General features: G+C 43.2%; 1 protein-coding gene across 1 annotated transcript in view; it reads right to left on the minus strand.

The window, feature by feature from the left end:
- The window catches only part of LOC117813425 (rap1 GTPase-activating protein 2-like), a 49704-nt gene that overhangs the window by 3587 nt on the left and 18208 nt on the right, over positions 1 to 27909 (minus strand). The window contains exons 3-23 of the mRNA XM_034684622.1: positions 16110 to 16194; positions 14418 to 14453; positions 12552 to 12584; positions 10644 to 10910; positions 10280 to 10383; positions 10069 to 10147; positions 8416 to 8469; positions 8225 to 8308; positions 7721 to 7821; positions 7429 to 7558; positions 7176 to 7331; positions 6305 to 6376; positions 6133 to 6219; positions 5416 to 5562; positions 4143 to 4247; positions 3216 to 3307; positions 3029 to 3133; positions 2817 to 2904; positions 1944 to 2010; positions 1713 to 1783; positions 1589 to 1620 (exon numbers count right to left, since the gene is read on the minus strand). Coding sequence (XP_034540513.1) covers positions 1609 to 1620; positions 1713 to 1783; positions 1944 to 2010; positions 2817 to 2904; positions 3029 to 3133; positions 3216 to 3307; positions 4143 to 4247; positions 5416 to 5562; positions 6133 to 6219; positions 6305 to 6376; positions 7176 to 7331; positions 7429 to 7558; positions 7721 to 7821; positions 8225 to 8308; positions 8416 to 8469; positions 10069 to 10147; positions 10280 to 10383; positions 10644 to 10910; positions 12552 to 12584; positions 14418 to 14453; positions 16110 to 16115 — 1896 coding nt within the window. The 5' untranslated portion in view covers positions 16116 to 16194 and the 3' untranslated portion in view covers positions 1589 to 1608. The remainder of the gene's footprint in view (positions 1 to 1588; positions 1621 to 1712; positions 1784 to 1943; positions 2011 to 2816; positions 2905 to 3028; positions 3134 to 3215; positions 3308 to 4142; positions 4248 to 5415; positions 5563 to 6132; positions 6220 to 6304; positions 6377 to 7175; positions 7332 to 7428; positions 7559 to 7720; positions 7822 to 8224; positions 8309 to 8415; positions 8470 to 10068; positions 10148 to 10279; positions 10384 to 10643; positions 10911 to 12551; positions 12585 to 14417; positions 14454 to 16109; positions 16195 to 27909) is intronic.

Consider the following 27909-nt stretch of genomic DNA (forward strand, 5'->3'; position numbering starts at 1 on the left):
TTCAAGACTAAGACACCAACAATGACAAACAACAACAAGCACTGCGTCACAGTTGTACAGTTGTACTACTGTCTTGTAAAGTACAGCTAAGTCTGTTTTAAGTTACCTTTTCCTCTGTTGTCCGCCTTTCAGAGCATTCTAAGTTAATTTAAAGTTTTTCACTTTGTCAGCAGTTTTAAGGTACCCTTAAACAAGATGGCTAGCTATCTTGGTTGATCTGCAACAACAGAAGTGATCCCTGTTAAGAGAAACATGCTGCAAATGGAGAAACGGCTGAACACTCTGGAGTGAGCATAACTTAGTAATGAAACAGCACAGAGGAACAGCTCACACCTGAGCATAAAGTCGTTCTTCAACAGAGCAATAAGCACGATAAAACAAGCAGACAATGGAGAACACAGCACAGACACAGCCAAGGAGTACACCGTTGTTGTCATCGTCCCTCTACTCGCACACAACGGTTTGCACAGGGTCTACTCGTTGCCAGTTCACACGGCGACAGATGCGGCAGCGTTTTCTGAAACCAGGTTTCAAAGGTTTCCATTTTCAGTCTTCGTTCTAGTGTAAAGGAACGACCAAACAACAACAGTTCAGAGTTTTCTGTTGCACTAGTTTCTGTGTAAAAAACCTGAAGAGCTGCACTGACAGAAAACAGGCTGCAAATAAACAACAAAGTCAGAAACACGAAACCAGAAGACTACTTCAGCAGAGAAAAAGACTGCACAGCCGAGGTTATGGTTGTATCTGTACAAACCATACAAAGGGTACCCTTTCACCCTCTGTGTTACGGGACTTTTTGAGGCCTGTTGTACGTCTTGTAAAGTCAGTTTTTAGTCAACCTTTATCATTGTTTATCTATTTACTTTCTCTCTGACACATGCTCAGAAAGTAAGTGTTACCACCAAGCAGCTACCTCAGGTCTCAAAATATGAAGCCCATGCGGAAGAGCTAAAAACTGCAGTACATGGAGCGTCCGCTTGAGGCTGGCTGCAGAAACACCGTGTCATGCATCCGAACCACACCCATTCAAAAGAGAGGATCTTTTCAGCAATAATAAACATGTTTACAGTCTGGTTCAAAAACGGTTTGGGTCTGAATAGCTCATTTCTCTATCTGCACACACTGTACAGGGGGTGAATTTTTTTATAACTCTGTATTTTAGAAGATATGAAACTTACTAGTTTTTCCCAAATAAGGACATGACTTACTAGATTGACAGGTGGGCACCCTTTACCTGTTAGCGAAAAGGCTAAAGGCCCGCCTCATTACCTCACACTAGCTCAACTGAAGGAAGGTTTTGTTCAGCATTACTAGAATGGCACCCACGACGATTGGCTTCAAAACAGCGCTCAGGAACAGATGAGTGACGTCATGGATACTATGTCCATTTTTTCATACAGTTGTCTGTTTTAAGGTACCCTTTACCATGTGTTTACACATCCACTTTCGTGCTTTCAAAGAGCAGTCAGGTCTGTTTTTAGTTACTCTTCTTGTGACTCTTTTCAGAGAAGTTAAAGAACAGGAGTCGTGCTGAGCTTGTGGTGACGTTCTTTAAACATACAACATCAAACACAGACGTTTTCCTCACCTCCTCTCCCGCCTCACAGTTTACTGACCCGGCTGCAGACAGAGAGGAGGAGAAATATGAGCTGTGAGATCTTTGTTGCTGACATGATACTTTCAAATGTTGAAATGGACATAATCAGACTTACTGCAGCTGAGTGACTCAACTTATCGAAGCGAAACTTGAGGTTGGATCTGGGAGAGTTTTTATTTTTGAGTTCTGAAACAGAAACAAACAAACATAGTGATTCTCTCCGACACACACACACACACACACACACACACACACACACACACACACACACACACAAGCACACACACACTGTTTCTATCATTCTATCAGCAGAAGTGTGTGTCTGCAGCAGGACGCTGCTTTGAACCTGTGGGGCTGCGACAGACGAGGAGTGGACTTGAACTTTGACCTTCTACTGTCACAGCCTGGGCGAGCTAGAGACAAAGAGAGAGAGAGAGAGAGAGAGAGAGAAAGAAAAAGAGAGAGAGAGAGAGAGAAAAAGAGAGAGAGAGAGAGAGAGAGAGAGAGAGACTTGTAAAAAACTTGAGAAGCGACCATAAATACAAAATAAACACCATTGTTTCTTTGTTCATTACATCCCCCAGAGAAGTGCTCGTTAATCTGTTTGTGATCAGTCTCAGTTTCACTGTAAACAGTAAGTCCCACAGAGGCTTCACTCTGTTTCCTTCAGAGGTATGAACATGAAACAGAAACTGATATTCTTGTGATTTTCTTGTATTTAACGGGTCTTAAGTTTGCTGAAATAACAACATCATGATACAGATTAGTCGAAAGCCAAAAGTCAAGTTTTGTCAGGTCTGTCCTCAGGGGGAGAAGAACACTACTTTTACCATGTTTTTTGAATGGAGGTGGGATCCATGATTTCTAATGCATTCCAGGAAGTCAGGAAATCTAAACGTTGCTTGTCTTTAGTAACACAGCATCAATCAGATTTGTGTCTCAGTGTAAATGTTTGATCTAGAACAGATTGCTAGCTGCCCTTCATGCAGATATCTGTTTATAGAGAGAAAGAAATCCTCCTCAGATTACCAACCATGGGAGCCGGGATGTCATTATGCTAGATTGTGTTCCTCCTGCTTCTGCTCCCCATACATACTGTTTTTCCTGCAGACACCAACGTCTGCTGACAGCTGATTGGTCGATACTAGTCGGATGACTACTTGGATACAGACTCTACACTTATATATTTGGATTATTTTGTAATATGACTGTTTCTCACCAGGTGTGTGTCGTCTGCAGGTATACTGAAGCTGCAGCTGCTGGACGTCGACCTGGAAATCTTACTGCTCTCCTTCTTCATGTGAATCCTGCAGAGAACAAAAAACATCTTCAGACAGCTCGATCTGGACTCTGTCTGAATGAACACCAGAGGTCAGAGACTCCACTGAGAACTAAAGAGTTCATGAAAGAAAGAGAGTCACATAAACACACCTGTCTCGCTGTCCTGCCTCTGGAGAGCTGGGATTGGACGGCACCTCTGACCTCACTTCCAGTGTCGTGTGGCAGCCATCGAAGCTCCTCTGCTCACTGAGGAGACTGAAGGGTTAAATGATCAATCATATAAAGCTTAGCTTAGCATGAAGACACAGAACACAATGTACCTAACACAGAAATGTACCTTCTCAGGTTGTGTTTCTCCGTCTGACTGTCGACACTAAGCAGACGAGGAAAAAGTCCTGAACGCCTCTTCACCGGAGATTTCACGTTATACTGAAAAAACACAAACACATCAGCTGTAGCTTGTTTACCTGCTCCAGGATTAACTCTTCTACTGCAGAGAGTACAAACTCTTTCTGACCTACTAGTCACAAAAATGCTCACATTTCTGTAAAAAGAGAATTAAATAGGCCCAGGTTTAATGATTGTTATCTCATTATTCATGTGGTGCTTTGAGTGGGTGGGATGCTCTGATTATGAGGCACTGCACTGATTGGCTGTCTGAATGTTGTATGAGGAAGGAGGGTGCAGACTGGAGCTGACTAATGCAGAGGCAGAAAAACACCAAAACAAACATGGCAAGCGCTCCAGAAGAACCCACTCCAGTACACTACACATCTGATCCAAAATCTGCAGTTGCAGCTGCAGTTACAGCAGCATGTATCTCAGTGGGACTTTAAAATTTTAGCCTTTTTTCTTGCCTTTCGTATGTCGGCCCTCCCTGTCGAAGCAGTCTGAGGTAGCAAGTTGTTAATAAAATAAAAAGCAGCCACAGTTTCCTTTGCTCCTCCTTCTTTATTTGCAACCAGCAATACATCATTTAGCGTGTCCATCTCTAACCTTTGACATCTTGACTCTACAACTCCCGTCATTACATCACCACAGGAGCAAATTTAAATCACCTCATAAAAGGTATGTTTCACAATAAGTGGACAACAGAAACAACGCAGAGGCTTTTTCAGGTCCACATTCTCAGAGTTGCTGGGCTGTAGTGGACTAAAGTATAGGCGAGGGAACTTTAAAGTAATAAATAGGTAGATAATTAAGAGTGAGATAAATTACTAAAAACAACCTGTAACGGCATTTTTCTTAGGTGACCTTCCCTTACCTCAGCGCTGAAGTGTGCTAGACCACCACCACTCAGACTGGTGGGCAGACCTCCCCCGCCCCGCGACATTGTTTCCATGGAGACGCTCCGCCCACGCATTGCTCTCTAATGCAGACAGAGAGAGGCGGAGGACACATGAGGAACACAAAGAAGAAACAAAGTGACGTCACCTGTTTGAAGCTGCCCCTCTGATGTCACTCTTTTTTAAAATCAGTTGATTCTACAAAGACGCACTGTTCGGTTTTTTTTTTAACTCTGCCGCCCTGAAGTAGAATAACACCATATCATCAATCTGTCATAATCTATCTGTCAATATCAGAAAATTGCATTCAGTTTTTTGTATGTTGCACTTTGTGCCTTGTTCTGTTTGTCTGTCAACCCTTGGCTCAAAAAAACAAAAAGAGGCTGTGATAAGTTTTAAAGCCCAGTAATAAGAAGTGAATCATGCACAGCACAGTGTGTTGATTTCTAAGTGTTGTTATTCAATTGTTGCATTTTGTTTTAGCTGGTGTGCTTACTTCCTTTGCTCTAAAACAATGCAGTGTTGCACTGAACATGCATTTTCTCTCTCTCCGGCAGGGGGCAGCAAAGATCAGTCTGATTGTATATCACTCTGTGAGAACATGGTCCTCCTCAGCTGATTTATTCCCTCAGTAAACACTAATGAGTTTATGGTCTCAAACTCTAGTTTCAAGTTTTCTTCAACACAGCATAGTGTTTATTTAGTTGATGATGGTCCCATTTAAAGTCACAGAGAGCAGGAAGAGGGGCGGAGTCAGACAGGGGAAACCTGGGATGGACAGGTAACTACCATGGTGACCTGAGCAGTGAGCTTTTATGATGTGTATTTGTTCTTTTAAGGCAAACATTTTTAACTTAAACACACTACAATCAAAAGATGTGAGGTCTAAAACTGGGTGACAGAGCCTCAGCTGATGTGCAGTGTCCATCTTTAAAATACATAAATAAACAACAACAAACACACAACAGAGGAAACAAACTATCATAAAATTAAACACATGAAAACAGAGTGCACAAGATCATGTGACGATGTGACTAAGCCCTCTCCTAAAACTGTCAGTGAGTAAAAACGACCCCATTTAGGATCCAGTTTGAGCTCTGCAGGAGAGGTTTTCCATACTGATACCCTGAACAGACAAACATGTCAGTCTATGACTTTTTAAATGAGGAATGTTTAAAAACATCAGATATCCAGAAACCTTACAAAAGATCTAAAGTTACCTCTACTACCCACACTCTCAAACTCACAGACCTTGATGGACTCCAGCAGACCTCCGTGTGCATGTCCATTCTCCGCTCTTCCTTCCTCCTCAAAACCCAACGTCAATCCCAGCATAGCCTGGGAGCGTCTCTGCAGTTCATCATGGAGGCTGTCCAGCAGTGCAGATCGGGTCCGCTCCTACAAATACATACACACACCTGTGATCCAGGAGCTGTGCATAACAAGAAAACAACAGGGGACCCAACATTGAGCCCTGAGGAACGCCACGACGAAGAACTGATTCAAAACCAACAGAGTCCACAGATACAGTATAAGAAATTAGTAATAACTCGAACCTTCCTGAACAAGTCTGTGTTTCTGTGATTCTGCTGTTTTCAGTGCCTGGAGGGATTCATGGGAGTTATTTTAATATCCATACACCAATTTGGTGATTACAAACCAATGCATAAAATATAGGGACCAGCTTCAAAAAGCCTGGAATCCCCCTTTACGGAAGACTGGGTTTAAAACAAGGTGTGTTTGTGTGTGTGTGTGTGTGTGTGTGTGTGTGTGTGTGTGTGTGTGTGTGTGTGTGTGTGTGTGTGTGAGGGTGTGAGGGTGTGAGGGTGTGTGTGCTGAACAGAGCTGTATTTATGAATGATTGGATAATAAACGTATTTATCATCTAGTAAAGAAAAATAGAACTCTGGTTCTTCAACACAGACGTCACTGAGCGTGGGAGATGCTCGTGGTATTTGGTGTTCTTACCTCCAGTCGGGCGAAGCGGTCGCTCTTGTAGCAGGCAAGCTCTGCGTTGATGAGTTTGGTGAGAAGAAACTCTCTGAACTCTGGACCCTGAACACACAAAGACTTCAGGTTCAGATCTTTACTCAGCAGTACATCTTTGGTTCATACTGTACAAACCTTGTCCTCCTCTCACCTTCATAAAAACAGCTGGATTAGGAAGAGGTGGGCCGAAGGAGGGAACATCTTCTCGTGCTGTGACGGACACCTGTCGATCCAAACAGTTAATACTGTCACTAACAATAAACATCAATGTCAACATAGAAACAAACAAACAAACAAACTGGAATACATTTACTCAAACACTTTACATTCTACAAAAAATAACTAAACCAAGCCAAATAAACCAAACTAAACCACATAACGAAAGTTCAACACATTTAAACTCACAAACTAAACCAAACTAAACTAAACTCAACTCAACTCAACTAAATGAAACTAAACTAAACTAAACTAAACTAAACTAAACTAAAACTAAAACTAAAACTAAATTAAACTAAACAAACTAAACTAAACTAAACTAAACTAAACTCACTCAATTAAACTAAACTAAACTAAACTAACTAAACTATACACACTAAACTAAACTAAACAACTTGTTAAACCAAAAAAATAAACACTTAAATAATAGAAATTTAACCGACAAAGTAAATCTGAGATGGGTTCAGTCTGTAGCTGCATTCAGGTTAGCAACAAACTGACAAACACACATTTAAAGAAGGAGATAAGTAACTTTAATTAACTTTGGAAAAAAGGAGGTAAAAAAAATGTAAGTAATTAATTTATAATGTAATTTAACATTTTTAATCTTTGGTCTCACGCTACTGGCTGAGACAGGCGGCAGCTAGATTCATCAGAGGATTACTGCCAAAAAAAACAAAGTTTCAACTTAAAAAGAGAAGAAAGATGCAGAATTAAAACTAAATATCAAAAACATGAACATTGATAACATCCAGAGATCTGTGCACACCTGTTAGCAGGTGGATCATCTATGTCCTGACCTATACCTTGTAGCAGGTGCAGTCCGAACACGGCTCTTCCACTTGGACGATGATGAAGGCGTGCAGGAAGTTGGAGGCAATCATGTCGGGGACAAAGGGTGTGGCCTCTTCCTGGAACACCACCGCCACAATGTCGTTTCCTATGTGACGCTTCCTCTGGAGCTAAACGAGAGACACTTCATCATGAGGACGCATCACAAAGAGACAAAGAGTCTGCTACTTCCTGTCCTGGTTTTTAACGCTGTGTCATGCCGTCTACCTGCTGTGTGTCTCCCTCTGTGAAGGGCAGTTTGGTGGAGACATGGAACATGATTTCCTGCTCTCTGTGGACTGTGTAGACCGACTGAGATCCCGTCTGACCATGAGACACATCCAGACCGCCCCGAAACCTGCACAGAGGAGAAGTCGTCAGCTGTGAGGGTGTTTCTGGAGGTGTGCTGTGTCCCTGCTGGTATCATTAAAGGTCTGCGTGCACCATTACTTTAGCCTGAATCATTATCTTTGACTAAAACGTTCAGACAGAGCAGAAGTCGAGACATTTTGTTTTTCACCCTTTGAAGTCCTGAAGATCAACGGTGTCTCCCAGCAGCTGCAGAAACTCTGTGAATGCCGGCGTCTCCTCGTTGTTCCTGAACAGCTCCTCCTCAGACACCTGGGGAACAAGTGAGAGTCTGTTATCCCAACATTACAACCATGTTAACAACCAATACATGTTAAAATGACATGGGTTCTTCCAAAGCAAACCAACCACTCCTGTTTGACGGAACCAAGGCCTGTATAAAAAACTGGACAGATCACCAGCTCCCCATAATAGAAGCTAAAACATTCAGAAATCCCCCTGGTGGCTGGCTGCAGTATAGATCATAAACTGCGCCTCCTTCATGTTAACAGATGAAACAAAATTAAACCATAGATTTGTCTGATCAAAGGCATGGCAAGTTTACTTGGCTTTGCATACTGCCTCAAGTGGTCGCTTACGGAATTGCAGATTATCTTTTTTTAAATAATTCTATGTTTGCTTAATTTTCCAGTGCTGGAGGTGGCAGCTTGGTTACCTGTCCAAATCTTTGGAAAATGACTCCGAATTTGAAGGTGTTGTTGACTTCGTGTTCATCGTAGTTCACAATCAGCTGAGACGCCTGGAGACAGACAGACAGACAGAGAGACAGACAGACAGACAATGTCAGGGTCTTGTCATTGTTACAACATTTTGAGTCATAGTTGTATTGTCATTCTCTGCGCTCACCTTAGGGTAGAGGACGGGACTGAAACGTAGACTTGGAGCTTCATCGCACAGCAGCTACAGAGAGAACACACGCACACAAACACACACACACACACACACAGCTTTAGCACTGTGACTGAATCCTTTGTCTGAAGCATTTGGACCAAGTATCTGTTTTATCAATTTGAATTTCTAATGGTCCCTGAAAGTACACATTAACAAAAAACAGTGTGTGTGCTTGTGTGTGTGCTTGTGTGTGTGCTTGTGTGTGTGTGTGTGTGTGTGTGTGTGTATGTGTTTGTGTGTGTGTGTGTGTGTGTGTGTGTGTGTGTGTGTGTGTGTGTGTGTGTGTGTGGTGGTCTCAAAACAGTATTGTTGGTCCCTTGATCAAAGCTGTAAAAATGTATCCTTTATTGAGGTTGATTTTTAAGATAATGAACTGTTCACTGTGACATTGTGGGGACAGTAGACCATTTCATAGCGAGGCGCTGGTGGACTGCTGTGACAAATCAGGTTTGAAACTCTGGTTGTGAAGAGTTCAGCAAACCCCAGCTAGACCAAATAAAATCATTTGCGTGAATGAATTACATGTTAAGTCAATGTAAAGACGTGAATAGACGCGAGTAGTGGTCTGGCGGCGCAGATCGCGTGAATTGGGCAGCGCGAATGACGCAAATTTATTTGCGAGAGTTTAAATATCTGAACTCCAGCGAATCTATCGTGCCGCAATAAACAATCAGCGTGCAGATCACCCGGTGACGTGTGGTGTGGCGTATGGACCAGCGGAGATTCATTCATCTAGAATATATCAGACACATTGAAAACTCTGTGACTCCCCGTTTTATACCCAAGACATACACTCATTAGAGTTTACTGAGGATATAAATTAGCTGAGAAGTACCATTTTTTCACAGATGAGTTGCCCTCAAGCGTGCCGGACACGGCCCTTGTGGTGAGGCTTTCAGCAGTGTCTGCTCCCTGGTGGCTGGCTGCAGTATAGGTAAAAAAATCTGTCTCCCCCATTAATTTGAATGGGGGAGCAGTCAAACTTTAAAAAATAAATACACGTGGTACGAATGTTTCTCACATCCGTATGCTGTGGTGATATGTAGTTAGTATTTGGCTGTTTTGTGTCCAAGGACTCTTTATCCTGAAAAGTTTCTTATCGTTGGTTACTAGAGTTTAAAAAACGGGGTTTTACTTCCGGGTTTCCTTTGATTCACAGCCGCCGTAGAGAGAAACTTCAAACGACACACAGCGTCTTGTGACGTTACGCTGTAGGGCGGAGCTTGTTACAGTGGCTTTGCAGGCACTGGCTGCACAATGGTGGCACCCAGGAGCGGGATTTTTTGGCTTCAGAACCGTACAACGGGAAGAGGCGGAGCAACGCTGTCCATTTATATTTACAGTCTATGGTTGCCCCTTGCTGGACGTTAGAGAGAATGCAGGTTTAGGGTCTACATTAATTTCTTACATAGAGTTGTTGGAACAGACAAAATTATAATTTTAAGTTGCAGAACAAAGACGTAAGAAACTGGAACTTCCCTAGAGTACAGATCTGAAGATGATGGACCCAGAAAATGAGCAACAGTCAAGTCTCTGTCCCATCTCATGATTCATATGAACAGTAATTCTTCTCGCTGTTAAGCTTGTTTTCTGGCTGTGTTTGCGTACCTTGGCGAGCTCAGGCACACTCGGGATCTCTGGCAGCTCCGTCAGAGATAATCTGTGGTAGACACTCTTCACTCGAGACCTAATGGGGATGTGAGACGAAAGAAGTCACATCAGGGTCCCGAACGTAAGAGCTCCACATCAAAGTCAACGTGTTACAGGAACAAATCTTTGCCTGTGAAACCATTGCTCCTTCACTGAGATGTGTGTGTACCTGACGATGACGTGGAGCGACTCATGATCCTTCTCCTCTTCATGCCTCACAGACAAGAGTAGGTTCCCCTGACTGCTGGCCAAGCAAGAGAAGTTTAAATGCTCCTGATAGAGAGAGAGAGAGAGAGAGAGAGAGAGAGAGAGAGAGAGAGAGAGAGAGAGAGAGAGAGAGAGAGAGATGGAATCCCCTATTAGCTCTGTCAAATCTGACTCCCCTGGAAGTCCTGCTTCCTGATTGGCCGATATGTGTCTGTTAAAATCACATCACTGTTTATCTCCACCTCTACATAGTTTAACTCTTTAAACACTAATCAGAGCTCATCAAACATAAACATGAAGGTAACAGAACCGCTGCCTCTCCTCACCCTGCCTAAGAAGTGCTTCCTGTATGCCCGGGCCGCCTCACTGATCTCATCCAGCTGGTACCCATAATCCCCCAGGGGTCTGTCCTCCTCCTCAATTTCTTTTAAAACCCCCTTCTCCTCCTCCCCCTCCTCTCCCTCTTCCCCCTTCATCGCCAGGGAGGCGGGGGGTGGAGGTGCAGGTGGGGGAGGAGCCTCAGGGTCCTCGATCCAGTAACCTCCAAATTGCGGCAGGATGACCTGAGGGTACGGACCGCCCCTCTCCAGCACCTGCAGCACGAAGAGCAAAGGTGAGGACAGCAACAGAGCAGAGATGTGCGTCTGGTAAAGGTTGGTATGTTGAAACTTTAACTTTGTCATTAAATGGGGACTTATAGTTTGTTGTGCAAGAGCTTCACTGACTGTCATTCACTGTTACTTAGGTCACATTCCCAACGGCTTTATAGATGGTGGTTGGTGGTACTAACTTGGCTCTTGTGTTCAAACAATCACACATACATCCCTCAAAATCCCTCTTTGTACCTACTCTGATGAAGGAGCTGGAAAGGTTACTCTAAATGGGGTTCTGGGATCAAAAATAGTTCCAGGGGGAGGGTTCCTATGGTTCCTAGAACTATGAGAAAGTTCCAACAGTCTGAAAACGCCTATAGACGGCTTTGGTACTGTCTGTGTCTCCTCCTGCAAGCCTTACAGCCCTGACCTCACCAACAGTCAAAAGCTCCTGATCTAAATCTTTAGGTGCTTTTTGACCGCAGGAACTTTCCCCAGGAACTAAGAACCTTTTGAGAAACTATGCGCTTTTCAACAGCAGGAAGCAGTGTCTAAATTTAGTTCCTGGGTAGTTAATCTCCCCCTGAAAAGTTCCTGCTTAGGGGTAGTACTCTTCAATGGTCCAGGAACTTTGGGGGCTGAAATGCTGAATGTTTCTGATTGGTAGAGTATCTGCATTTTTTTTATTTCACACGCTGTCCACAATAACATCACACACACCTGTGATTCACTTGGTTTAATAGCTCCTGAACATTCGTCTTCTCGGAGCCTGATAGTGTGAATGTGTCTCTGTCAGCTCCTGGTGTTACAATCTGGAGAGCGACCCTGTAAACTGGAGACCTTCAGCTGAAAGTGTCAGTGTTTGTGGTTTACAACAGCTGTTGAAACACAGAAGGAGTCCTCGGGAATGCATCCTAGTTTAGTTTTTATTCAAATGTCAAAATATCCTTATCAGATATTTAATGGTCATCTAAAGACGTTTGTGAGGGATGCATCCGGCTGAAAGTCTCCAGTTAACAGGGTCACTATTTAAACCGAAACACAGATCAATCTGCAATGGCTCCTAAAATCTGTCTTCTCACTTTAAGTCGAGAGTTTCAGGCATTTTAAATCCTCCTTGTCTCTAGAGCTCGTATTCTTCCAAGTGTTGATTTAGTGAATCATAAAGCATGATCAAAAACAGCAGAAGAGGAATCTCCTTCATGCTAACAGACTAACTGTGGTGTCACATGACAATGCCGGCCTGTCTGTCTGCTTCTATGGTGTCATCTTTGTTTTATGGCCTCTGTCTCTTTCTGACTGCCCTCTACTGGTCTGGTGGTTGTATTGCTTCTCCATACATCACTGGCCTGATTTGCATAATCTTTACTGGACCTCAGGTCTTGGTGGTAAGCAGACAACAGTGGGTCACAGGAACCACTTAGTTCCTGGAAGAGTAGTTCCAGGAACTAAAAAATCTGGTTGATAAGCACCTTGTGTTCTTTACTGTTATTTGTTTTGAACTTCTGCATGTGTTTTTTAATCTGCAACATTGATACTTATCTGGCACATACATGCACATATCACTGGCCAAGTTCCTGGAGTCTAAACTGAACCCTGTCTTATCATTATTTATAACTTTATGATGATGTTTGTCCTCACCTCCTCAATCCTTGGATAAGGAATGTAGTCGTCCTGAAAGAGAAGACAAGCAGTTAAACACATGTCAGACTTCACACAGGAACAAATCCTGCCATGATGCACACTCAGGTGAATAAGCAGCATGAGTGGGGTTGTTTAACATGAGAGGTGGACGTGAAATACTTAATGACTTTCCAACTGATCACAATCAATGATCGGTTGTTGTTCCTTGAGGACATGAGACACCAACATGCATTTATTTCTTCCTAGGAATAACATCATAACCCTTTGCCGTCTGCAAGATGGGACGAAATGTTCGCATCGGGTGCAATCGAGGTGTTTGATTTTTTTATTAAGAAAAAAAAATCTGTAGAGGAGGGCGGATAAAGAAATGCTTGCAGGAGTTTCCCCAAACTCTGCACTTGTTCTGGTAGTTGAGTTGCAGTTGGACAGTCGATACAAGATGGATGACATACTTTACTAATCTACAAGAGGAAATAAGATGAAAAACTTAAATTAATGACTGGAATAGATTAAGGAGAAGGAAGTCTTGGCTCTAAAATGTGCTGATGTAACTGGATGACCAGAAACACTGCCCATCGGACCCAAATGATAGATAATCAATCTTCTTTTAAGTTTTCAGGCTTTCTGGCCCCCAGCATACGTCAAGATTACACTCGGCTTTTGAAGGCTGTGGGAACCTTCAAAGTCCTCAAGAGGAGCTCTGAGGGGATGACTTCTGGACCTCTCTGGTTAGCCTTTAATTACCTCCAAAGAAAATGAAGTGCGTCAACACTAACCCAGAAAACTCCAAATTTATGGTCTTTAACGTTAAAAGCTCAACATTGAATGTTTCTTAGTAATAGAATCTATATGTTTGCAGACAAATCAGACACTCGTCCAACAACATCTGACATGTTGAATGGCCATGTTTCTACAGCAGCCCAGAATGGACAAATTTAAGACTGGTTCTGGAGAAGGACTATGTGGTCCAGTTTTGGCATCATTCTTGGGTCACCTACACAAGGTCATGAGTCGGTTGCAGACTTTCAACCCCTGCAAAATACTGCTAAATCCCACATACTGATTCTACATAATGCTAATGGAAGAAATCAAATATTATGGATGTATTTTCTTTGAGCGTCTATTCACAGCTTCTCGTGACGGCACGTGGATCTCATACAGCTTTATTCACTCTGTTTAAGAGGTCGTTAAACCTCTTTAGGGGTCTTTATGTCACATGGATCTCTAACAGCACAGCGAGCACAGTTTCATGCTGGTTCTGACTTTTTTTGCACAAATGATTGAAATGAAAATATAAATTGGGAGTGGATGGACATGAGTACAGACGGACGGACAGACGTGCCTTCTGTCTCTGAGGGATTGTCTTCATCTCTGCAGCTTCTGGCACCTGCTGTGTTATCATGAGGAGGAGAACACAGATTAAGATTATCTGTGGCTCTGTTGTCCCAGACTGAGAAACACTTCGTCTCACACAGGACGAACACTGAAGGAGGTCAGGAGGGATGTGGGGGAGTTAATTTCCGTGGAGGATGGACCCACATTCGACGCACCAGCTTCTCTCTTACCCCCCACTTTGCTACGAGTGACAGTCAAACCTAGTCTTATCATGCACATGATCATTCACAGAGCGGTGGGTGCTGCCACATAACACTCTTCTTAAACTGCATCCATCAAACTATCGGCAGACGATGTGAATGACACAAACCGTAAGAAGGAAACTTTACTGATAGTGAGAGAAACATTACTGCAAATTCATTCCCCCCTAGTGATCGGGCTGGTGTGCTCGGGCCCCTGGGGAGTATTTTGGGGAAGCCAAGTTTAACCAGTTTACTGTTAAACCACACACAAACACGCACTTCTTACCTCCATCTTGTCCATCATGTCGAAGAAATGAGCCGACTGTAGAAAAAGAGAGAGACAGTTCAGCAAAGGTTTGTTCCAGGGCGCTGGTGGCCTAGCGGTCTCAGCACCCCTCTTACAAAGGCTATAGTCCTTATCGCTGCACGTCTTCTCCCGCTCTCTACTCCCCACATTTCCTGTCTCTCTTCAGCTGTCCTATCAATAAAGGCAAAAAAGCCCCAAAAAATATAACTGAAAAAAAAAAAGCGAAGGTTTGTTCTCTGCTCTGGCACTTAAGATTTAAATTAGCATTTGTGCTAACTCTTGTGTATCTTTATAGTTTACAATTCAAAGGGATAGTTATTGTTTTTGAAGTGGGGTTGTATGAGTTACATATCACTAGTAAGTGTTACAGGCAAAATGAATGCCGCTCAGCTCGTCCCCTTAAATGAGAAACTGCAGGAGAACCAGAACGAGAGCTAGGTTTCAGTTTATTGCAGATGGGGCCAAATCTGTGATGTCATTTGGCTCATTTTGAGAGACGCCGACCCAGGCACTTATCTCAATTTAGGTGTACGCTCCACTGAGACATTTTTCAGGACTTCACTTCATCATCAGAAAGCCATTTTGCAGATGAAACACAGACGTGACTAAATGAAAAATCCCCTTAAGGTTACAGACTCCAGCCCATCTCCCACAGAAGCCCAGTGTTTGCTGCTGCTGCTGCAGTTGTTGAGTATTTGTAGGATGTCTTATGCCTGGTTTATACTTCTGCATTGACTCTACACCCCAGTAGCTACATACTTGCACATCTGAGGGTCTGAGTCCCTCTGCAGTGCTCCGCTTGAACACTTGGTGGTAGTGTGGTCTGTAATTATAGTCACAATGCCTGTTTCTGGTTCCGCTACGTTTTCTGAGAGGAGACGTAAGAGGAAAGGGAATTGGCAATCAGAAATGTTCGGTAAGGCTTCCATAAAGTTTTGTAGATGTAAAGCGATTTCAGAATGTTCAGTTGATGTAAGGTGATTCCGGAATGTTTGGTTGATGTAAGAAGATTCTGGAATGTTCAGCCGATGTAAGGCGATTCCAGAATTTTTGTCGCTGTAAGACGATTCTAGAATGTTCAGTTGATGTAAGGCGATTCCGAAATTGTTCGGTTATGCAAGGCATTTCTGGAATGTTATGTTGATGTAAGATGATTCCAAAATGTTCTGTCATGTAAGGCGATTCTGGAATGCTTGGTCAATGAAAGGCGATTCCAGAATGTTGATTGATATAAGGTGATTCCACAATTTTGGTTGATGAAAGGTGATTCCTGAATGTTGGGTCAATGTAGTGATTTCGGAGTGTTTGGTTGATGTAAGGGGATTCTGGAATGTACACCGATGTAAGGCAATACTGGAATGTTTGCATGATGTAAGGTAATTCAAGAATGTTCGGTTGATGTAAGGCGATTTCAGAATGTTCAGTTGATGTAAGCTGATTTCAGAATGTTCGGTTGATGTAAGCTGATTCCGGGTGTTCGGTTGATGTAAGCTGATCCCGGAATGTTTGGTTGATGTAAGGCGATTCTGGAAATGTTGTAAATGCATGAAATACATCTTGGAGAAGGAGCATGTCAGGCTATGTGCTTAGGCTATAGAATTGATTCAACGCATAAGTATAAACCAGGCTTTAATGGTCCTCATAGTTCAGATAGGCATGATAGTGTGTTACCTTCATGGTGGGGGGTGCGGTTCTGGGGGGAGAGGGCGGGCAGTCTGTGACAGGGACATTGGAGATGGTCAGGAGCTCCTGTTTGCTGGAGACACAGAGAGAGAGAGAGAGAGAGAGAGAGAGAGAGAGAGAGAGAGAGAGAGAGAGAGAGAGAGAGAGAGAGAGAGAGAAACAAGTGGACTTTAGAACAAACATTTATTTATTGAATCAACATTCAGCACAAACAGAGCAGTGCTTTATAAAATGAAACTCACAGGCTGTTTTCACTGTCTACAATACCATCAGTACGGATTGATTCCGCCTAAATGTAGGTTTGATAAATGTATGTGAAAAAGAGCAAAATCTGCAGTGTGCCAAAACGGTCTGGGTGTTGTTCTGATTTAAAAACTATCATGCTAACGTTCTGCTTCTTTTTTTTCCCCATTTCCAGTTTTTAGCGGCATTTTAGCCACCTCCTGTGCTCGAGTGTGGACCAGAATTTTTACCGATACTACAACGCTACAGGCGCTCTGCAACTGGGATAGAGGCACCTGTAGTTGGGATCCTGGGGGGTTATCCTGGCACTGTGCCTTGCTAACAGGCCGTTATCAGCTCCTGCCTAAAGGTGCTGAAATTCTCCAAGCTGTGTGGGCCTCTGGAGGATCCAAAGGACAAAGAAATGGCATTGTCTGGATCTCTGACGGTTTTTGGCCTTACACAGCAGATACAGAGCAGCAACTTTGGCAAAGTAGCCAATCTCAGCCATGTTCGATGACAATGGACTCTTATGACTTTGACGTGCTTTGGTTACGTCTCAGAAAGGTTGTACGTTTCAGAAACATTTGGTAATATTTTGTTTTGAGACATAACCACATTCACTTTGATTAAAGGAGCGATCCGTATCTCACACGGGGAACAATGTTTGTGTCTTTTTTTAGTCTACGTTACCGTCTGTGTGCTTCCCGTTTGTTAAACAAATATCTCAAACGATATCTGAGAGTTTCCACAAAGACAAATATCAAAGAACTGATCCGAAAAAACAAGAAGAAGAAATTTAAAAAATACAGGACAATTCTCGTTCATGATGAGGGTGTGTGTCCTGTTTTCAGACCACCACACACACACACACACACACACACACACACACACACACACACACACACACACACACACACACACACACACACACACACACACAGGAGTGATGAGTCTGTCTGTACAGATTGAGCTTCAATCTGTCAGGAGCCTCCACACATTCAGCTGAAGATGACTTCATGTTCCACACACACACACACACACACACACACACACACACACACACACACACACACAAACACACACACTGTAATCACCAACTGCTAAAAGACCATTCATTTCCTTCGCCCTCGTGCAGGTCGGCTGAACATCGCTCCACCTGGTTGCCATGGTGACCAGCTGTCTAACTTGATGAAGATTTTGACCTGGATTAAACTTCTCTTAAAATCAGCCAGCGGCCAATCAGATTACAGCATCAATCAGCCGCCAGATCGTCAAAGCATGTCTGGTTTGGACTGGGTGGTGATGACTGGTGCGTGTGTGTCAGCGTGGTGACTCGTACCATGACTCAGGTCTCAGATCTTTGGGAGAACACGTGGACCAACCAGGAGTACAGACCGGCCTCCTTCATGACCACAGAGAGCTAGCTGGTCTGTTAGCATCTCTAAACAAACAATCCTTCAGGCTCGTCTCTCTCCTCAAGCTCAGATGCTAGGTTTGTCTCCCGCTGAGCACTGCTCTTCATCTCAGCTTGTTGATGACGTCTTGGCTTCATTATCGGCTGTTCATGATCCGAGGTGCTAAACCGTCCTGCTGAGGTGTCACAGCGTCACAGAGGACGACACAATAATGGATCCAAGCTGGTTCCTCTACGGCCTCGTGATCACGTCTCCACACATGACCTTGTTTTAGCACAAAGGGTTATTACACCTGAGAACAGTCAGCTGATTATAATCATTACTGTTTCATCCTCTTCATGACTTTGTTATGAAGATATAATCTGTGAAGATGTTTAATGACACACTCTAATGATTTATTCTAATGCTGCAAACAGTCTAAATTTACCCTCAGAGTCCCTGCTGTTTCCTTTCTTTTCTCTGTCGCTCTGTTTTTTCACAGGTTTTTATGCAACATTGCTCGCTTTGTATCCCCCCCACACACACATACTCACACACACATACGCACCCAGACAGTTACACACACATTAACACAAGGTCATGGTCCTCCCTGCGTACTCACCGGCCCTCTGGCAGTTCCCCTTTTATCTCTTTTCAGTGGAAATGTCAGATTGCTGAAATTAGTTTGGATTCATAAAGGACAGAAGAGGAGGAGGAGGAGGAGGAGGTTATTTAGAGCAATGAAGTGATGATTACCAACATGATATAAACAGCAAACTTTGGTGTTTTATCTTCAAACAACTTAACAAGGTCCCAAATAAACACACTTTCCTTCCTCTTCTAAAGGAGGACAAAAGTTTCTTTATTAATCACACCGTCAGTCTCAGTCTGACAGTCCACGATGCTTTCATTTCAAATGTTGTATACAATAACACGCCATGTCAACCTTTAGGGTCTTAACAAAGCAGCAATGTGCAATGTTGAAAATTAAAACCAAGGAGGAAGTCCCAAAAACTGCAGTTCCTCAAATGTCCTCTAGAGGCTGTGAGTCAGTCCCCATTGAGCCCCATGTTAAATGTTACAGCAGAAATAAAAATGTTTACAGCCTGGTACAAAAACAGTTTGGGTCTCTATAGCGTACTTTTTATTTAAAAAAACTGTGCAGGGTTTTATTTTTTATTTACCCTGAAGTCCAGAATGTAGAGTTTGTTATCTGTGCGGTAGTTGAGCTCAGCTTACGGTAAATTTGATACTTGAGAGGTTTGGGCCAAGCCACAACCACCAGTCTTAAGAAGTTAAGCTAATGCAGGATGGTTGAAACTGCAGTTCCGGAGAGCCGTTGGCCTAACGGTCTAAGCGCACGCCTGATTTACAGAGGCTATAGCCCTTGTTGCAGAGGTCATAGGATTGATTTAGGGATGACCACAATTAATTGAGTATCGATTAATTGATTGTTAAGAAATTACTCGAAACACACATTTTTGTTACCAATTTTCCGTCACGTGGAACAAACATCATGTGGTCTCATATTACACCCATATAGAGAGGTGTTTTAGGTTTAAAGCATGTTTCGATGTGAATCAGCTGTTAAAGGTGCACAGCAGAGACGCTCAGCTCGCGGCTACGGCTGTGTGTCAGGTCTCCACGTGCGCTTTTTAAAAGAGGATCAATACAAAACTGCTGCCAACAACAACACGGACACAAAGGTTGACAGCTTTAAACAGGATATTTCCCAACTTTGGATACGAAGGCAACAGACAGGTGGGAAATTCTGACACGCTACGTTTGCAGATCAGCAACATCAGAGCCGTCTGGGCTTTTCTCCAGCGGGACTGATTATGACCCGGTTGAGCTCCTGGCTGGCACCTGACCGAATACACATGTTTATTTTTCTCAATAAGAACAGGTAGACAGAAAACTGGACACTGTGAGTCTGAAGTACTTTTCTGTTAGTATTATGAGCCTTCACTTTATAAGATTATGTCCGCAGAGAATATTTTAATGAGCCTGATCGTTGATATTCTGCGTGTCAAACGTGTGCCCGTATTCAATCCCATCAGTTATTTGCATTTTGTTGCTGTAGAAAATATAATTTAGGGGGAAAACAACCTATTTGGCATTGTTTTTGACGTAAGAATAATATTTTTTTTTTTTATCAATTAATCGATTATTGATCGTTACCATTTCCAAAAATCGATCACGGAAAATACTTAAAATGTACATCCCTAGTTTGATTCCAGCCTCGACCTAACCAGACCATGCCAGCCTTACTGCGTGTCCTCCCCCACTCTCTGCTCCCCGCATTTTCCTGTCTCTCTTCAGCTGTTCTATCCATTATAGGCGAAAATGCCCAAAAATATAACTTGAGAAATTTATTTTTTAAAAACTGCAGTTCCATAAGTGTCCACTTGAGGCTGGCGGCAGAAGCACCAGGAGCCATATACACACCCATTCAGAAAAGACGATCTTTACAGCAGAAATAAACATGTTTACAAGCTGGTTCGAACAACAGTTTAAGCCTGAATAGATCAATTCTCTATCGACAAACACTGTACGGGGGGTGAATTTATTATTACTTATTTTTCAAGATTTCAAGCTTAAAAGTTTTGCCAAATTAGAGGCACAGCTGACTTAAGTGACAGGCAGGACCACTGTTGATGTTACAGAGGAGGCTAAAGGCCCGCCTCTTTACCTCTTGTTAGGTTGACCGGAAGTTAGTTTGAGTCGGCATTTCCAATATGGCGACAGCTGACGATAGGCAGCTAATCATGAAACATTTTTCTTTTCCTTGAAGAACACCTGGAAAAGGTGTGATGGTCTCTTATTCAGGGTCCAGACTTTTGAATACTGATATATTTATTCACAACAGTAGATAGCGCCACTTCTCTGTAAAGTGAGTGTACCCCTCGTGACTGAGGCCAGCTGTCACTCACAACCTCAGCAGCAGAGGGATGAAAGATTGAGAGACACAGTGATTGTCCAGAACAAAGAGACTCAAAGTGGGCAGAGTTATGATGCTGATTTTAAAATGATGGTAATCAACTTCAGGAGGACCAAACGTGCAACAAATACAGACCTAATAATATAATCTCAGATTATTTTAAACTTCATGAACAGTTTAGATAATTATTAATTTTTCCTCTTTCTAACAAACTCATCTCATAGAGCATGTCTGATCTCAATATGTGTCTCTATGTTGTCAGCCAGCTTTCTAGTCCAATGCTGTTTTTTGTTTTTTTATTCAGAAGTACAAATGTCTGAGGAGCAGCGGCTGGACTTTCAATTCCTGGGGCAGCGATTAGAGTCCAGGAATGAAGGAAAGGTCACAAAGAGACGACAAGAGGATGAGGACAGAGAGTAAGAGGCGACACGAAACCTGCTGAGAGAGAAAAGGTCACTCTGTTAGGGGTGTGTGTGTGTGTGTGTGTGTGTGTGTGTGTGTGTGTGGGGGGGGGGGGTTGTGCAAAAGAGCATGTGTGCAGATGCTTAGACTGGCTTTGGCAGAGGTGTAGTAATGAAAGACGATCGTACGTAATACCGTGAAGAAACAGCAACTTTTGAAATGTATGCTTAAGTTAGTCCATTTAAATCTATATCAGAATGTGTGTGTGTGTGTGTGTGTGTGTGTGTGTGTGTGTGTGTGTGTGTGTGCATCTGTGTGGGTGTGTTTGTGTACCAACAGTTTCACTTTTCAGTCGACTCTCAGCCGGTTCGGTATCGCGGCTGTCATATCCGATCACATCATCTGCGAGACACACACACACACACACACACACACACACGTTAATACACGCATGTTCACATGACTCACTGATGTCAAGTACTCCTGCGGGCCATTCCCACAATGCACCAGGCCTCAGGAGCCTGACACATGAAGTTCAGGATGAGTTCATTTTGGAACCAGAAACTGAAACGCAGGATAACGAAACAACAAAGATGACAACAGATCGTTTCAGACATCTCCCAGAGGACCAGGAACCTTTTCTTGAACTCAGGAACTAAATCCACGCTCAGGAAGAAAGGACCAAATTTAGTTCCTGTCAGAGTTCCAGGTGTTAAAAAGTTCTCTTGTCTAGAGGGTCGAACTTTTCAAAGGTTCCTGCTTTAGCTTCCTCCTCCTGAGTGCTTTTATCAAATGTCAAACCCGCCTCTCCTCGCTGCTTCATCAGACTCGTTACTTTATGTCCTGAAAAAAGGTTGTCTTGAAAAAAGAACCGGGCTGATGCTGATGGAAGAAGAGAGGCCATGTTTCTCAGTTTTTGATTGGGAAAGTGTCTCTTTATCTTCATCCTGAGCTCCCTCTGAAATGACTGGTTTCATCAGGTCAGATTAACAAGAGGTCAGGTCAGGTCCATATTGTCAGGTCCACATGGTCCTACATGTGAAGAACCTCTGCAGGGATGTTTCAGCCACAGAGACCAGAGTCTAAATAAAGTTTTGGAGACTATTTTAGCACCCTTAAAAAGAACCTCCAAGTGTACAGGAACATTTAGTGCTGATACGGGCTGACCATGCCTTCTGACAGTGATCAGCCATGCAGCTTTCTTACCTCCTATCATCGTGACGCCAAGGTAGACTCAGAGATGAAGGCTGTTACTTTCCCCCATCAAGTCTTATCATCTTCCTCCAGTCTCATGTTTTAATGTGTCCCCTCGTTATCAGCTGGATGAGACATTAGATAGAGTCTCAGTCTCACAGTCAGAGACAGACAAAGTGTTTGTTTTGCTCATGCTCAGCTCCAAAGCCAACAGAATCTGTCTGTCCCGTCTGGCTGCTGACAGCGCTGTCATCCACAGAGTCAATCACAGTGGGCAGCAGCACAGCTGGTTGTAACAGGATGCTATCAATGTGTGCTTCTGTGGTGTTTGGATCATTAAACTGACAGTCCTCGCAGGAGCAGAGAGCTGCAGAGCAGCCAGGTGAACAAAGCTGTGCTGTCTGACCTTACACTGTCAAATACCAAACCATCAAACTTTACGCTGTCTGACCTAAACTGTCCGACCTCACGCTGTTTGACCTCACATTGTCTGACCGTACGCTGTCCGACCTCATTTAGTGCCCCCTCTTCAAACGTTACATTATCCAACTTCATGCTATCCAACCTCAAGCTGTCTAACCTCACGCCATCTGACCTAAACTGTCCGACCTTACGCTGTTTGACCTCACATTGTCTGACCGCACTTTGGGCCTGATCTACTAAGATCCAAAATAACGAGCGCTAATTTGCGTGTGCAAATAATAATTTTGCACTTGCTATTTCTGGGCATGTTGCGGGTGATCTACTATGACTGCGTGTGCAACTGATAACAAGTGCAAAAGTGATGCGGACCACCCTTTAATGAGTATTTTGCGTGTGCTGTCACCATGGAGAGTTTGAGAGAGCAGAGTGGTCTTTAGCAATAAATGAAGTTTGAAGCCGTGGAGTTGGAGGTCTTTGTGGAGGAGGGAAATAAACACATCGGTGAACTCCAGATTTGGGAGGCCATCTGTGAAAAGGTGAATGCTGTGAGAAAAAACAGAAGATCTGCCGATGAAATAAACGCATCTACTCTACTCCAAAGCTCAATCAGCGTTTTGATGGAGTTTAGAGAGCAATTTGATGAGGCCTGTCCCTGCTTTTATTTTTTACTCTTCCTGTCAACGTTGCACCTTCTGAGCGCTCATTCTCCAAGTTAAAACTAACTAAAAACCCCTTGATGAGCATGATGGGACAGGAGAGACTGAGTGGACATTGTAGGAGCCTAAATACAATTCATGGTGTTATAATAATTTAAGTTAATGTACAAATAATAATATGCATAAATAGTTAAAGTTAATAATGATGTAAGTAATTTCTCATAATATTAAAATGGTATGTGGATGTGTGATATAGATTGTCATGTATTGGATGGGTGGCTAAAGCATGGATGATGTAGCTCCATCCCCTTGTTAAGTTTGTTTTTGAATTAATGAGCAGTTAGACAAGCAGAGAGAGTGGAGCCACACAGCTTTTTGACCTCTCTCTGAAGCTCTCTTTTATTCTTTCTGCATTTTGTGGATAAAACATTTGGAAAATTGACACCTTTCTGTGCTGTTCTATTATTTTTTTCTTAAGTAAACAGTTGAACTTGTCATCGAGTTGTCGAGTGGATTTTTTGGGAGATTTTGAGAGCGTCAAAACTACGGCTTCGTTCAGTGGAACCCACAGACATGTCTTGTTATCTAATGAGAGTGACAGAGCCAAGAAAATGGACATACAGCGCATCGTGGGTAAGTCCGCAGAGCTTAAGGCTCGTCCAAATAGTGGTGAGTAGGCCGAGTACTTCATATTGATTTTTTGTTTGTATGTGAAGATGTGGGCCGCTGTGCCAGTTTTACTAAACTTTATAGCTGTTGATACAGTGACGTACTGTGCTAGTTGAAAAAGTTAAAGTGGGTGTCAGAATGATGTGGTCGCTAGCCGTGGTGCTGAACTACTTTGAATTTGTGTTGTTTTATTTATTTATTTGTGTTGTTCTCTTGGTTTGTTAGACTTCATGTCCGTTTGATTGACTTCAAAATGACATAACTGTGTGTAAAAACTGTATTAATGCTTGTAAGACCAGCTTTTGCGGACATGTTGTAAAGTTATGATGAGCTTTGCAGTGACCGCAGCCATGTGTGCGTAACGCTGTGCCAGTTTGCACCTGCCTTTCAAACGTGCTAAATATAGATGCAAAAATACTGCTCGCTATCTGCTTCAGGTTTGATAAATCACATAGCGAGTGCTATTTTGCTCATTTGACCGACGCAGTCCTCAATGCACCCGGTTAGTAAATCTGCTTTGCGCGTGCTATCAAGTTTGCACGTGTTTTTATACACTGTCTGACCTCATGCTGTTTGACCTCCCACTGTCTGACACCTTACATTGTCTGACATTGTGCTGTATGACCTCGTGCTTTTCAACCTCACACAGTTCCTCCTTTTACTATCAAACCTAACATAATCTGACCTCATGCTGTCCGACCTTACGCTGTCCGACCTCAAACTGTTTAACCTCTAACTATTTGACCTGAAACTGTCTGACTTCATATAGTGCTCCTTCTTACTGTCAAATCTCACATCCTCTGACCTCACACTATCTGACCTCACACCATCTGACCTCACACAGTGCCCTCTATTACTGTCAAACCTCACACCATCTGACCTCACAGTGTCCCATATTACTGTCAAACCTCACACCATCTGACCTCACAGTGCCCCATATTACTGTCAAACCTCAAACCATCTTACATCAGTGCCCCATATTACTATCAAACCTCACACCATCTGACCTCAAAGTGCCCCATATTACTGTCAAACCTCACACCATCTGACTTCAGTGCCCCATATTACTATCAAACCTCACACCATCTGACCTCAAAGTGCCCCCTATTACTTTAAAACCTCACACCATCTGACCTCAAACTGTCTGACCTTGTGCTGTTTGACCTCACGCTGTCTGATCTCATGCTGTTTGACCTCATGCTGTGTGATCTCATGCTGTACAACCTCACAAAGTTCCCCCTTTTGCTGTTAAACCTTACATCATCTGACTTCACACTGTCTGCCGTCAAACTGTTTAACCTCAAACTATCTGACCTGAAACTTTCTAACAGGGCACTATATGAATTCAAACTGTCTGACTTCATATAGTGCCCCTCTTACTGTCAAACCTCACACCATCCGCCCTTACACTCATCCTGTTTGGCCTCACGCTGTTTAACCTCACGCTGTCTGAACACACCCTGTCTCACCTCACCCTTTCCGACCTAACAGAGTGCCCTTTCTTACTGTCAAACCTTACACCATCAGACCTCACGCTGTCCATCCTCATGCTGTCCAACCTCATGCTTTCTGACCTCACGTTGTCCGACCTCACGCTGTCCGACCTCACGCTGTCTGACCTCAAGCTGTCCATCCTCATGCTGTCCAACCTCATGCTTTCTGACCTCACGTTGTCCGACCTCACGCTGTCCGACCTCACGCTGTCTGACCTCAAGCTGTCTGTCCTCACGCTGTCTGACCTCACGCTGTCTGACCTCACGTTGTCCGACCTCACGCTGTCCGACCTCACGCTGTCTGACCTCAAGCTGTCTGACCTCACGCTGTCCGACCTCACGCTGTTCAACCTCATGCTGTTTAACCTCATGCTGTTTAACCTCTTGCTGTCCGACATTATGCTTTCTGGCCTCACATTGTCAACTATGCTGTCAAGCCTTGTGCTTTCAATACATGTCTAGTCCCTTACATTTTCCTTCCTAATTTTGTCCAATGTCAGTTAGTATTTCACTGTTTTGTGTTCAAGGCCTCTTTTTTCTGAAAAGTTTCTTTTTCGTTAGTTATCAGAGGTTAAAAACGGGGTTTTACTTCCGGGTTTGCTTTGATTGACAGCCGCCGTAGAGGGAAACTCCATAGGATCTTGTGACGCTACGCTGTAGGGCGGAGCTCGTTACCGTGCCGACACAGAAATTACCGTGGCAACCACAGAAATTCTGTGGCTTCGCAGACTCTGGCTGCACAATGGCTGCGCCCTGTTTTTTTGGCTTCAGAACTGTACAATGGAAAGAGGCGGATCAACGCTGTCCATTTTATATACAGTCTATGGTAAAAACGTGGCAAAGGGCAAGGTTGGATTTGAACCCAGTTGCCCACTTCTTTTCTGGTTGGCTTTGGTCCAGGAACTGTGTCTGAACATGCAACCTAAAATCAGTTTGATCAATTTTATGGATCACAACAAAGACATGTATCTTTATTCCCTATAAGAGGTCTGAACTGTTTTTCAGTACTTTTTATTGCATGATCACATCAGTCCTTTATATAATTAAGTATTTATCTACTGTATACATCCTGACAGCAGATGCTACAGCTGTTTACTGATCCATGTTAACAGAGTGTGTCCTCACATCTACATCACACTGTGTTACAAAGCATTCACTGCTTATAAATTAAATATAGATACATGAGGATGTTTTTCAGTTTCATCTGTACCCGTTTGGAGCCGTTTCAGGTAATTTTCCAGCCTGTAAAGTCATGAAAAATGTATTTATGAATTTTCTTTCCAAACCAGGATGCCCGCAAGGCTCAGGGAGAACATCAAAGCTGTTCATTAACATTTAAATTTAACCCTTGAGTTCCTCCACCATGAAGTAAAGTGACAGCAGCAGGACACCAACTTCACGTTTCAGTTAAAGGCCAATATCATCTGGTCTTGACTGAGCACACAAGCTTCATTTTCCTGTTCCTGTTTGTTGTTTTGAAACTGATCCGACTCTTACGAGGACTTCTTCTTTTCTACGAGGCCACTTTCTATTACAATCAGCCAGCTGCTGTCAGAGTACTCAAACTGAAACAGTCCATCTCTAATGCTTCAGCTGCAGGGGTCAGACTCTCACAGTAATGGTACAGGGTTTTTTTTACCACATTGAGAAAGTCACTTATCCTCACTGCTTGGAGCCAGTTCTACTCAACTTCAGTCCCTTTCTTTGTGGCTCATTACAAAACTGAACTTCTACTTCAGCCTCTGTGAGTCATGTTTAACCTGTGTGATTCTCCAAACGAAGTGCCAAGAAATCCAGGGACAAACTTTGTCATCCACCATATTTATTGTACATGGGAGCCATCTCTCTCTGATGGGTCGCAGGGTGGGGCACACAATCACTTTTAAATTTTAGATTTAAAGGTTCTTTTAACCTATAACTGGAGGGAATCTTGCAAATTGTTATCCTATTACTTCTCTCTAAATTATCGCCATCCTGGTCGACATTGGATGGTCAAAATCCAAAGAGACAGTGGGATATATTTCAAGTAGAAAACAATGAGTATGATAACTAATACAATCCTATTTGGCAACAGCTCCCGTTACAGCAGTTAACTCAAACCTGCATTCATCGTCAGAGCCCTCTGAAGAGATTGTCTCTAGATGTCTTGTGTATCAGAGTCAAGCAGTGTCTGTATCTAAAGGCTTGGAACTTTCTGACAGAACACTTAATACAATGATAAACACTTCAGTTATAGAGAAGATCTGAATCTGATCTGTGCTAGCTCAGAGCTGATTTAAACTGACATCTTCAAACCAGTGTTCACAAGTTTCCCTTTGGCTTACAGTTAAAGAGGCAGCAAGAGAAATACCAACCCTGCACAAAGAAACAACACAGGAAGCTGTCTTGTTG

The sequence above is a fragment of the Notolabrus celidotus genome, chromosome 5 (genome assembly GCF_009762535.1).
Source record: "Notolabrus celidotus isolate fNotCel1 chromosome 5, fNotCel1.pri, whole genome shotgun sequence".
In the NCBI taxonomy this organism is placed as follows: Eukaryota; Metazoa; Chordata; class Actinopteri; order Labriformes; family Labridae; genus Notolabrus; species Notolabrus celidotus.